Source organism: Gobius niger (genome assembly GCF_951799975.1).
Source record: "Gobius niger genome assembly, chromosome: 8".
Classification (NCBI taxonomy): Eukaryota; Metazoa; Chordata; class Actinopteri; order Gobiiformes; family Gobiidae; genus Gobius; species Gobius niger.
The window spans coordinates 20814830-20828286 of NC_136859.1; the positions used below are offsets into that span (position 1 = coordinate 20814830).

The 13457-nt window shown below is 43.4% G+C and overlaps 2 protein-coding genes across 3 annotated transcripts in view; one reads left to right on the plus strand and one right to left on the minus strand.

The window, feature by feature from the left end:
• Positions 1-263: 263 nt before the first annotated feature.
• LOC306966376 (prostaglandin reductase 3-like) lies at positions 264-3501 on the minus strand. Its single transcript, XM_079561124.1, has 2 exons — positions 2901-3501; positions 264-1464 (listed from the first exon to the last, which is right to left on the minus strand). The coding sequence occupies exons 1-2, from the start codon at positions 3191-3193 to the stop codon at positions 534-536; spliced, it is 1224 nt and encodes a 407-aa protein (XP_079417250.1). The 5' UTR covers positions 3194-3501; the 3' UTR covers positions 264-533.
• The window catches only part of LOC306966370 (teashirt homolog 1-like), a 34448-nt gene continuing 23525 nt past the window's right edge, over positions 2535-13457 (plus strand). Inside the window, exons 1-2 of one of the 2 annotated variants that reach the window (XM_079561111.1) lie at positions 2535-2728; positions 4518-4982. In XM_079561111.1, coding sequence (XP_079417237.1) covers positions 4943-4982 — 40 coding nt within the window. In that variant the 5' untranslated portion in view covers positions 2535-2728; positions 4518-4942. Of the gene's footprint in view, positions 2729-3962; positions 4319-4517; positions 4983-13457 lie in introns of those variants that run through there. The other variant, XM_079561110.1, reaches the window with a different exon arrangement.

Sequence of the window (13457 nt, forward strand, 5' to 3'; positions counted from 1 at the left end):
GTCTCAAATACTTTTAAATGTGTAGGTGGACCAGAAATATTTTGTGTTTTTTTTTTGGTGTTGCAGAAATTAGAGTGGCTACTGCTTCTGACAGTAATCTGAATATTTATAGGGCCCTGAGTAGGTTACAACCACAGTGTAACAGGCTATTAAGACTTACAAAATACGGAAAGCGAAAGATGTGGAATTATTTGTAGAGTTTATTCATGTAAATATATTGCATTTATCATTTATCTTACAAAAATAAATTTGAAGATGCAGAAAGTTAAACTGAAATAGAACATTTTCGAATAACTCACCATGTTTAAGCAGTCATAAGGCATTGGTAAAGTGCAAAATGAAAAGCGGAAACAGTTTATATTTTAATGTTTGGAAATTAAATACATTTTGTCCGCTTTTTGTCCATATTTTAAAACATTTTCGATGGGTTTTCACATTTACTGGTAGTGATGTAAAAAGTAAACTAACAGCAGCGGAAGTTTTCAATGCTACACATACATTTCTATGTTCATTTCCTATGTGTGTGCTATAAATCACAGCTTGCTATTGCATTGTGCGGCAGGCGCCACCTCCACCACCACCTTGCCCAAGTTTTTCCCTGCATACATGTAGTCCACGGCTCGAAACACTGACTCTAGTCCTGAGAACCTCCCCTCCTCTGCCAAATCCCCACAGTCCACCTCACACGCCAGCTCCCCTTTGGCCAGCATGCGCATCATTTTACCCATCGCCTCGCCGTAGTCACTGAAGAAATGAGGCAGGAAGAAGCCGCGCATGCTGGCCGACCTCTGCAGCAGCTTGACCGGCAGAGTGGCTCCTTTGAAGGCTGGGATCCCAGACGCGGACTGGTACCCTGAGATGAAGCCGATCACTATGAGTCTCCCCTTTTGGGCCAAACAGTTCACTGCCAGCTCTAAAATGCTGCCACCGATCGATTCATACACCACGTCTATGCCTTTCGGGTACTCTTTCCTCAGCGTCTCTCCCAGGTTCTCCTCCCTGTAGTTGATCGGTCTGTCGCAGCCGATGGATTTGAGGAAGCCGGCTTTCTCATTAGAAGAACACGTCCCGATCACGTGACACCCCGCCTGCTTGGCAAACTGCACAGCAAACTGTCCTGTCCCCCCCGCAGCCGCTGTGACCAGCACCGTCTCACCTTTGGTCAGATCCCCCAGCCGTTTCAGTGCAATGTAAGCCGTAGCCCCGCTGACCAGCAGAGTGAGGAATTCTGGTTTGACTAAGGGGACACGTATGCACTCCTTGGCAGGCACTATGGTGTACTCGGCAAATGCCCCGTTGCGGAAGTAGGCCACAGTGTCCCCGATGGTGTAGTCTGAGCTGGCTCTGAGGCCAAGGCCCACAACCTCACCGATCCCTTCAAACCCAGCATCAAAGGGAGGCTTCACTGTGGGGTCATAACGTCCCGCAGAATAATTAATGTCGGACGCGTTGATTCCCACAAAACTGAAAGACATGAAATAAAAAAAAACAGAGTGATGTCTTTGTTACACAGTTAAAGCAGAACATACATGCGCTCATAAATTACAGCAACATATTTGTCTAGCTTTTAGGGTCAGGACGTAATTTCCCTCCCCTACAGTCGTCGGCACGATACAAACACTCAGGTTTGTTTTGGCAATGATTCCGCGCTCTCCTGAAAAGAACAGTCGTGCTCTGACAGGGAAAGGCTTGTATCACAAAACACATTGCATGATGTCATAATTCATTGTCTTCACAGACACCCACAACAAACTGCACTTTAAAAATCTTAGATAGTTGCTCAGCTCCGAACCCAGACGCCTTGTTTTTTCATCTTACTTTGGTTACAGAAACAAATATGTGAGAAAGGGATGCATAAATAAATCATTTACTGTCTTTTAAAACAGTGGCGTGCTGTGTCTCATTACGAAGCCTACAGCACATTACTCTGAGCCCACATTTAATGCTTTTGAGAGTTACACATAGGAAATCCGAACGTAAGTAAACACGCTCACTACGTTTATGTTTATAAAAAAGTTTCAATGAGAGTGTTCTATCTTCAAAGGTAGATAATTTACCAAAATACTGTAAAAATACCATTAATCATAAATTTGAGTGAGTGATGTTAACCAGTAAAACTATGATACAGTAGCCTTGGCCAATCAGATGATGCTCTATTATGCATTTTCATAACAGATGTATTTTATTATTATTCATTTCAATTAATTTGAGCTCATAATGTGAAATCTGAAATTAGAGTTATGGTCCAACAGACATCATGACATCAATTCCACTAAAACAACGTTCAACTAAGAGGAAAATGTGTTGATAAATGCGGAATGTTTGTTTCTTTCCCTCTTGTAATAAAGCATATTAAAGCTCTTTCAGATGACCCTGCGACGCTTGTGATCATCTATTGCCATAAGGTGCACTTTGGTTACACAGTATCTACTGATGATTGGTGATCTAGCTCTGCTCCGGCGCCACCGCAGCTCCAGTATGTGCTCGCTGAATGTGCTTCACCATCATCTCCATGTCCTGGTGCCCGTGTGCATCCTTTTCTGTTTGCAGGTTGGTGACGTAGGACAAGGGAGAGGGAGGGAGAGACAGTGGAGAGAGATGCCGAGATGGATTGATAGACAAATGCAGCGAGGGCGGAACTTGGAATTACAGAACAACGCTTATCCCTCACATATTTTGCCACCTTGTGATGATGACCGCAGGTACAACTGGACATGGCTGAGACGAGGTAAGCGGAGTCCTTCCTACAACTTCTAAACAGTATTGACATAGGGATGATGTTGAGTGAGTAAGCACGAACACGCTGGGGGTCATGTACTACAAGCGCTGAGAAAGACGCGTTACGCTGGGAGAGGCGCAGCACTGCCTGGCGCATGCTACGGTCAGGGCACGCAACTTACCCGTTTCTAACGAGCAGCTCCTCGTTCCCAGGTGTCGGCACAGCCACGGTTTGCACACGCACAGCCTCTCGGAAATGTGGACTAAGCTGTGTGACGACCAGTTTTTTCATAGCGCTCGGTGTGGAGGTCCTTTTATAATCCATGAAGTGCGCGGAGTAGGACATGTCTATGATGTAGCGCCGCGCGGGCACGTGAAGTCCGACGGAAAGTGCCTCTTTTCTGCCTCGTGTCGGTCTGAATAAGCGTAGCACAGCCGCGCCGCTTCTCAGAGAGAGCAGTGGAGACGTGGACATGGCAAAGTTCACGGCCAACTTGACTTTACAGCAGCTAGTAGTTATAAGCCCGTCATGCCATTAGCTTGCGCTGTAGGGCTCCACTTCCTTAGCGAGCGCAGGCGGGACCGTGCAAAACGCTCGCTGTCGGATCTCAGTGAAATAAAAGCCACTTTGGACCGATCATAAACTACTAGAACGAGGCAAAGCAGTATTTGGCATTTAATGTGGCTATCGTTGTGTAGCACTGTCAGCAGCAGCAGCGCCCTCGAGTTACCAAGCGGAGTCCCTCCCCTTCCCGGACACAACACTCACTTCCTAGTAAGGTGAAACAAATCAATCCTCGTCCAGTAAATACAAACTCCCAACAATATTACACCGTCATAAATACTTCATGCGTAATATAGAGCGCAGAATATAGAAAGGTACAGTTTATGACACAAACACAAAAACAAAGCGTGTTCCAGTTTCACCTGATTTGTTCATTTGAACTTCTACAAATCCAATACGGCGAATCCTCGCTCCCAAACCCTGATGTCTAAAAAGACAAAGTGCTTTTGGTGACATCGAGTCTGGGTTTTTCCAGCACTGACCTAAACGCGTGTAAGTTGCAGCGTATATAACTTTTGTGTGACGTTAAGTTCCATGTGTATCATTTCCTTTTGTGGGATTTTTGTAGAGCGATGGGAGAAAGAAAGAGAGAGAAAGAGGAAGGAGGGAGAGGGGGGAAAACAAGACAATTAAAAAGATTGACAGGTAGGCTCCTCTGTCAGGGGTGACGCTCGCGGAGAGGGAGGAGTAAAAATGTAGCAGGAAAAGCCACTCGATGCGTCTGTCTATCAGTTGAGGCTGTCTGAAACAGCTTCTGGATCCCACCGCCGTTTCCATTTTCCTTTTTTTAGCGGACCTCTCGGATTCTCACAACCACCCGTTCACTCTTTAAATCTGCGATACACATTTTTTGCGGAGGATTTTTGAAACAGATAAATAATTGAGTCCGTGTCGGGGTTGTTGGCAAAGCTGGGATGCGCCTGCGTCTTGTTTGTTCCCCCTTCGCTCTCCCTCTCTCCAAGTGATCTCCACCGCATCAAGCAACCACCCCTTCCCCAAAAAACTGTCCGAGATACAATGAGCGACTCGTAAAACGTAAGTAATGCGAGATATCCGCGGAGTGTTATTTATTCTGTTTTCAAATGGGATTTGAGCAAAGCAGGGGACAGGCGGGGAGGGAGGAAAAGTGTGTCCGGAGTGGTGAGCACGAGCTGGGCTGAGGTGGCGTGGTGGCCGCGGTGCTGTGGGACTGACACTAACCTGTCTAACGTCTCCCTCTCTATCTCTCTTTCAGGGCTGTGGCAAAAGAAAAGAAAGAAACACGAGGATACGTTACTTGTCACAAGTGTGCGCAGCGCTCACATCGGACTTATTCTTTTCAGAGTTGACTGATTTTGAGTCCGCGTAAAAAAGCGAACTAACTCCTCACCCCCTGTTACATACGGAGGATTTTTGACTTTTTACTCGTTTTAAGTCTGCGGTAATGCACAACGAGGAAGACGATCTTTGATGGACATGAAGGTGTCATGAAGAAGCTGGTTCGATCCAAATCCTGCGCTTTCTGAAAACTCAAAAAAACACAAAGAAAATAGAGGACAAAAGAAAGCATTGAACACATCGGTCCTTCACTTTAAAGAACGGGATGACTTTTCCAAACTGAGAGACTTTCACTGACTTGTTTTACCTGCATGAGAAGCTCCGTGGAAAGTGACGGTAACTATGCCGAGGAGAAAGCAGCAAGAGCCGCGGCGGGCAGCAGGTATACCCGGACACATTACGCACTCACATTTGACCAAATATCTCTCCCTTTACCCCATGTGCACAGGCCAACAGCCATGCTCATATTTATTTAAATTCCTTTTTATGTTATAATTTGTACAGTTCACTCTGCGTAATTCACTCCTCAAAGTTGTGTTTAAACGGCGTAATTACGCAGTCAGAGAATTAAAACTTGTAGGATATATTTTCTACACGAACATCTGAGGTTAAACTAAATTACGTGCTTAGGGATAAAAGGCATCTTTTTGAGCTTCAAGTGTGAGTAATGATGAATAATTGACTTTGAGAGCAGGGGGAGAAAACTACAAGGAGTCTAGGTTTTTTTCCCTTCTTTTCTCTATTTTATTAAAGGATTGCCATTCTTGATTTGATGCGTGATTGATCGTGTGTCATGTGGCAGTCTTTGATCTATTCATCCTTGATAAACATCAATAAATCCCTCATTGCTCAGTCTGGTTCTCCCATTTAACTGCACACAACTTTCTGTTGTCTCCAAAAGTAAAAAAGTTTGATTAGGCGTAAATATTTACCAAATTATTCTTGTGAATGCATATTTTCGACAGTCTTTTTAAATACCCTTTGTTTTAGTTTGGAATCATAATTCTGCTCACATTCACTGTTAAGAATCATTCTGGTAATGAAATCAATATCCTCTGCTGGAGGCTAGTATAATATTAGCTATGTGACCAACTGATAAAACCAGGTGTTGGCAGACGACCGACAACTTTGACTTGTAGTGGTTTGGATTTGGACTCCCCCTTCTTCCTCTCGTCTCCCTGCAGCCTTTAAACAAATGTAAATGAGTGACAGGGGTTTCTACCTCTGTGCTAATGAGCCCGAGCCTTTGAAGTTAGGCATTAACAACTGGAGTGAACAAAAGACAGTAACAGAATTTTAAAGAGATTTTGAAATATGAGGTGCAAAGCGGGTCGAACAGGAGGGCCAGTCGACGAAGACTTTGAACTCAGCAGGTTTTATCATTTTAAACAGGGCACCGCTCCAGATGATGGTGGTTTGAGCAGATGAGGGAGGATGAGATGGAGTGTGTATGATGGAGAACATTCAACTAGTCTTTGGGTTTCTTCTTCCCTTCTGATTTCTATCCTTCAGGCAAAGCGGCACAAAATCTATTTAAGTACGTTCAAATTTTCCTGCAAATTCTTAAAGTCGTAAAAGTCAACCGAAGTGGGCCCTGTAGCGCTCCTCCTTGAAGATGATTCAAGACTTTTCGGTAGTTTCTGCATTCTTATTCCGGTCTCTCATTCAGCGGTATATGCATCGAAAATAGCAGGGCCAAAATAAAATTAATGAAGATGTAGCTATTACGGAGTATAAAAATGAAAGATTAAATGCTATTAAGCGGAAACTGTTTAAATGTGTGCATGTAGTTCAGGGCATAATAGCATGACATGGATTTGACCCCTCCCTCCCCTCTGCTCGCTCTCTCACACACACACACACCATTGATCCATCACTCTGTCCCCTGCGTGTCATCATGGCTTGTAACGGTCAATCGCAGTTGGTCAGACGGCAAGCATCCAGTTTTCAGTAAATGTAGCATCCAGTACCAAGGAACGCCGAAGTAACAAAATAAAAGAGTAGAATTGGGGGTGAGGCGCTAGTGCTCCTCCAGGACCTGCTGCTGACCTGTGGCTCACTGTCTGTGTGAGGGCAGCGTTCACAGATACTTATATATTTTTTATATCGCTACTTTTGTTATGTTATTGTTTGTTTGCTCTTGGTGCATGAGGGCCTTAATGGTAGATACTTGGTAATGCAGTCAATAATCTTGTGTTATTACAAAAATAGTGCGTGTCCCGCTATTTAGCACAAATATAATTTATTTTCATTTTATCCAATGTTTCATAGCTCTGTTGTACACTCTTTTCTTCATCAAAACTGCAAACAACAAAGTGTAAAAAGTACAAATGTTCCAAACTGTTGAATAATAATAATTTAAAACATTATTATTTATTTAATGTTTCCAAATTTTTGAATTCTCTATATATTACAAATAATAATAATAAATCTTTACTAAATTGCTTAACATTTAACCCATAATAATTACACTTTCCACACTTTTATGGCATCAAATTGAGTCCATGTTATACAGTTGAAAATGTAAACATGCCAAGGTCAGGGGGAGATACTGTATCTCCGATTAAAAAATGTCAGAACAGTAGTTACTGTGCCCTTCATTCAAAACGTCTCGTAGGTTTGCGACAAGGAGGAAGAGCAGATAAGATAGTGGTCTGCGTTTTTTTGATGGTTTATTATATGGCGATGGTATGTCTGTGCTTATGGAGTCGGGTGGAGAGGGGGGCGAGGTTGCTTCCCGTTGGCTTCATTAGAGAGAGCCCTAATTATCTGTGGAGCTGATGGATTTGTGACAGGCCCTAACGATTAATGCTGACAAATTCAGTAAGGTGTCAAGTCCGCAGCTGCCTTGATGTAATCAAGTTGATATTATACAGTCCCCATAGCCCCTAGTGCAGCACCAACTCAATTTGCCTGTGCAGGTGACAAATGGACTTTGCTACCTGACTAATCATGTCAGGAGACAATGCCAGTTAATGACCTCGGTTGAGCCCCCGCCGCCCCCACCCATACCACTCTTATAACCTTGTATTAAGCCAGTCTAATTCCTAAGCTATATTGCAATCCCTCTTTTTTCCCTTCCGCTAATTTTTCATTGCGCTCGTTTATTGTTATTTAAATCCTTCTAATTACCGGCCTTGCTTTTTGTGTTAAGATTGCAGAGCATTTTTGCAATGTTCTCTGCGATTTTACAGCTGCGTTCAGAAGGTATATTTCCACCGTTGTAAAAGATTTATTTCTTTTATTAAGACGTAACTCAGGCCTGATCTCAACTGAGCAATCCAAAGTTGTACCACCATCCATTTTTTAAGCGCGATGACGTCCTGTTGAAGTTTTTACACTTTTGCATGTGTTACAGAGCTGCCTGTAAATCAGTGCTGCATTAAAACTCAGCGGAGACGTACTTTGGCTGAACGTCTTGTTAAAGGCCTTTAGTTTCTTCCAATGCGGAGCGTCACGGTGCCCAGGGATTAATGATTTTTGCATGCCCAAGATGGCTACGATTACAGTGCGACCTTTGTGCCTTCAGTAGATGTGCGATATTCTCCCCTCAAAATAATCAGCATGCTGAGATTTATGCGTCCTACATCTCAACCCTTGTCCATATGTCGACACTGGCGTCCTCAACGTGCTAAAATGCCTGTAGGTGTTTTTCTGACTTTGCCAGATTTTGAATGCCACCCTTGTTTCTGAGAATTAAAACAATCTTGAAAAGTTCACTTTTGTGCTTGTATAATAGCCACAAAGTTAAAGTGTAAATGACTCAATGACACAGTTGCTTCTAAGAAGTGAGGTGTATGTTTATAGAAAGAAAGTGTGTGTTCGGCAGGGTGCTGAAGAGACAGGGAGGGCAATAGGAGCGCGTGTGTGTGTGTGTGTGTTGTAGCTAAGACCAGAGCGGTGTTAGTTTCCTGGAATGAAAAACTTGTAATGGTAACCATGCCATGTTATTCATCCTCTTTAGCAAAGCTTGACTTCAGAATGCTCCCCTGTTCCCTCTTATAGCTCAAAAACACCCCCGCGCTTGAAGCCTGTGTTTGTCATACCTGTTCACTTTAACCAATCTGAGCACAGAATATCAGACACATATTGATCCAGCCTGTTGTACTGTTAGGCCCCCTCAGGTGTCTGTTTACTGTTTTGTAGCGGGGCGTTACCTCTGCGTTCCGGTAATTTTAGCGGTCAGCGCGTACTCGAAGTCACGATAATTGGAACGGCCGCGTCGTTAGCAGGTGGCATCGATCGGCTCGTCGATATAGGCACTTTTGCGCCGGCGCCTCCCACCGAAACGAACAGTTAAATTTACATTTGGGATTTGAAGCAGCCAAAGGTCAAACACGCTCTGCTTGTACTCTAATGCCTTGAGTCACCAGCACCCTTTGTATTACGCAAGATAATTACACTCTTATTAACAGTCACAAGATCTTCTAAAATAAATTTGGGTGGTTTGGAGTGAACAGTGTTATTGTATCCAATTGAGAATATCAGTGCTTTTATCTGTGTTTGATAAGCTCTTTCTGTCCACACACATATTTCACTTCAGAGCGCTAACACCCATCTTGTCTCTTTCTCTGTTTCTGATTCTTTCTGATTCTTTCTGGGGCATTCTGCACAAAAGCTGCCCTCGGGCCAGTTTGCTCCATCGCTCGTGCACTGTTGGCCCCTCTGCGCTCACACACACTCACACACAACACAGCAGCGTAAACACAGACAGTGCACTGACAGACAGACAAACACACACCTACACCTAATGCTTAAATGCAGCCAGCATGTCTCTGTGGGAGGTCATAATGGTGGTGGCTGAGGATGATGGGAAATCATATCATTAAAGCAGCCAGATGTGTTTTGTTGCCTTTCTTACAGCACATAAAAACAGCAGCAAGTCATGGGATCCACAAAGAGAATGGAGTCTGAGAAAATCAGGTCTGAAAACAGCCCTCTGGGACCGGGCTGACAAGCAGTCTCACTCCTGACTGCCATAGAAAAACAATTTATCCAAATAAAGATTTTTTTGTTTCCATTCATCAATGCAGCAGCAGTATAGCCAACAGTTTTTTTTTTTCAAGTTATGTGAAATCGTAATTGGTCTCAAAGCCTTGATAAACAGCGAGCCGATAGTGTTATCAGTGCTTCATGTTAAGTGTGCTTAATTACTATGTAATATTTGTGTTGTGCGCAGTAATTCTATTTTGTTAAGGCTCCGCACTGGGGCTGTAGTACATAAAAGCTCATTAACAGAAATGTGTTGAGTTGCTGAATGTTGAGTTGGTGTTTTTTCTCGGACACAGAATTTGAGATATGAGCGTGATACGAAAGGAAACATTCAAGAGAAGTAGTCGTGAAACATTCAGAGGGAAAAAATGACATCCTAAATTTTCTTAAGTAAAGCATTTCATTTACCGCGGGTAAAATCGCTCTTCTGATCAGTGCAGCTCTGTGGCTATGAGAAATCTGTTAGAGCCAAAATCAACATGTAACTTCCATCAATAAAAGATGAGCAATTACAGAATATTTTGTCTAATAAGTATTTGAATTCCTCAGCGCAGAAAAAAACATGTAGCTTACCCACTCATTACATCAGTTAGCAGGGGAGTGAGAGGCAGCGCTTTGATGCTAACAAACAAACAAGACAAACGAGATGGGCCCACTTCAGAGGAGCACAACCCCGTCCAGGGACACCCAGCCTGCTGCCCCTCCCCTCTACATCTCACTCTTCACTTACACTTCTCCTGATTTTCACATGTCTCTCCTATTTTTAATTCATTACATAGCTTTACATGTGGCTCATCTTCTCATAAAAATATTTTTTGCGCCTAAAGCTTAGCACAACTTCCTTTCAAAAAATAAATTCATGCTAAGTGGTAAATTCATTGCTAGTATATATGTTTTTGTTCTTAGCCATAACACTTACAATGAGAGGTTGCATTAGCATTAACCTATACAGATTTGAAAACCATTAACGTGAAGTGAATTTGATGACAAATTGTAGCTACAGTATCTGCGGAAAATGAAAAGTAAAAAATGCTAACCCCTAAACGCTAAACCGCATTGTTATTTTGCACGATTTTCTATATTACCATTACTCATTGGCATCTGGACGGGCAGAGGCGTGGGGTGGCGTGGTGAGCGAGCAGTGGGCAGCTTTTAGGACGGGTATTAGAGTTGACAGATGAACAGGACCACGCACAAATTCTCCTGCAACAGCTGCGACTGTCGCCATTATCCTGACAGGTGTCAATTAAGAATTACTGCCCGGCCGGTCGAGTCCCCCCAACCTCGTGCCCCTGCCATCCCTCTGCACACACACACACGCACGCACGCACGCACGCACGCACGCACGCACGCACGCACGCACACACACACACACACACACACACACACACACACACACACACACACACACACACACACACACACACACACACACACACACACACACACACACACACTCACACACACGCTCTCTCTAACCCAGGCCTGGTCCAGCTGTCTGAGAGAGAGAAATAACACATTAGCCGCATTAGCGCTAGTTATTGTTGTTCTGTGGATTACAGGTTTGTTTTAATGTTGGCCTAATACTAGCATTTTAGAGTTCAAACTCTGGGAATAATTTGGACAAGGACTGAGGACTAATTAAAGTTAATTTTTTTCCCCGATTTCGACCCTTCCTGTTGAAATGAAACTAATCGCAATCAAGTAGAATTGAATGGTTGCAATTAGATCGCAAAGAATGTAATTATTTACTCTACGAAAGAAAGTATTTTGTCACCATGGGGTCCAAACATAAAAATCTTAACAGCTATTCTAATGACGGCTATTACACTTGTTAGAAAGATGGTGATCTTTTTATTTATTTACATATTTTACAAAACTGTGCAGCATGTTTCTTGCAACCCATCAAAATGTACACATTATTTGCACTAACACTGGATATACTTGCGTCGTGATCTAAGGTCTATCTTTGTAATACATCTGTCCGTCGTGTGCATCAGTGTGCAGTGAGCTCACCTCTAAATGCTAGTTTCTTACATCCTCGGTCACTGGCTGCTGGCTAAAATAGGGCCTCTTTTATTCCCGCATTGTAAAGTGGAGGAGATGAGGTCAATGAGTGAGAAAATGAACAGTTGCCATTGCCCATCTTGAAGGCTCGCTTCCAGTAAACCCCGCTGGCAAAAGTGCGCTTTTTCGACCTGGGCCAAGAACACAAGACAATTCAGTAGTGTTTTGCCCTCTGTGTCTGTGTGAATCTCTGCTCAGATGCACCAATGATAGGACTTCATCAAACACGCAGTACTTATTTGTATTTAGGTGTAAATGCTTTATTTTCAGTCACATTATTTTACACATTGCTAATCATTGGTTGTTTCAGCGATTGAAGTTTGCACCTTCAGTTAGTGTCTAAATGAATTATTATATTAATTTCCCTATTACAGACATAAAATCCAAACAGTGACTCTTGGTAGCACTTTACTCCACGGTAATAGCACTGTAATAGGATGGAAATGGTGTTGTATTTGAAGTGTAATAACACAGTATTTATATCAATTGCATGAAAACAGGATACACACAATTTACTTTATGGTTGTCTGACTAATTCCCTAATCCAGTGTAAAGATCGCAATTACTTGGAAACTTTGTAATGATATGGAAACACGGCGGCAAATGCATTACCCCTTGTTATACCTGGTTATCATTCTATTTGATGTTTCCGTGCAGCACTTTTCTGCCTTTCAAAGTGAATAGGGTTGTTTCGGCTGTATTCCATACCATGTTATTTAGCCCCTCGGTGTCTCCACAAATTCGAGCTTATTACATTCTCGTGTGACTGGCTGTTGACACTGTGTAGTTATTACTTTGCTTGTGTAATAAATGCAGTTTTTGGTTGCTGCTGCAGAATAAACATGAGACGCTTCAATCGGTGGAAGAGTGGGGGAAAAAAGCGTTGTGGTGAAAAAAAAGGCAACACGAGCTCGAGTGTAGAGAGACTCCCCGTAAGAAGACGCAGATGGATTTGCATGTTCACTTGGGAGTTACAGTTTTGGATTTCCTCCCTGGAAATCATTTGCCACAGAAAATAAGCAAGCGGAGATAATATCACTGTTATTTTGTTACTTCATTTGCATATCTCTTGTTTTAAATAAGGCAACCCCTGGAGTAAAATCCAGTTTGTTTCCCCCCCCCCCACATTATTTTTCTCTCTTCACCTCTGTCCCTTATTTTTTAAATAATTTCCCCCCACCCCATTCCCTTCTTTCTCGGGGCATACCTCTTCTGTTCAGTCTCACACTGGCAGTCTACATGGCTCTAAGCAATATCAAACCTACAAATATTTTTTCCCCCCATCCACATGCAAATCGTTCTTATCATCGCCGCTTGTCCCCCCCCCACCCCCCACCCCTCGCTACGCCTTAGCCACCCCAAACGGTTGTGTGTAATCAAAGTAAACGGCGGCTAAAGCTAAAAGGGAAGCGCTCTTTGTGGAGATGGATGGAGGGATTAAATATTAACCGGATGCAGCTGACTTAAGGCGAGTGTTTTACATAGCTGCTCCCACCGCGGATGAGGCGCATTGATCCTCTGGCCCCGGCGCCTCCGCTTGTTTGGCTGCCTGCCGCTAATTTTTCACCATCATCTCACTCTAAGCCAGACCTTTACTACTGAGAGCAATGGGAGCCGTGTGACTGGCTACAACCCGTTCACCGCGGCGCTAGCCCAGCCCAACCCCCCCCCCCCCTCCTTCTCTCTCTCTTAACTGGGGGCAGGTGAGATGGATGATAGCAATTTGAAATTTTGTTTGTGCGTGTGATCATGGAGATTGTTTTTGGTATTACCATGGTGTAACAATTCCAATGATTAA

Coding starts and splice junctions, on each gene's coding strand:
- LOC306966376 (XM_079561124.1), bottom strand. CDS start 3,193: ATGTCCACGTCTCCACTGCTCTCTCTGAGAAGCGGCGCGGCTGTGCTA. Junction 1,465..2,900: donor GAGCTGCTCGTTAGAAACGG/GTAAGTTGCGTG, acceptor CATGTCTTTCAG/TTTTGTGGGAATCAACGCGT.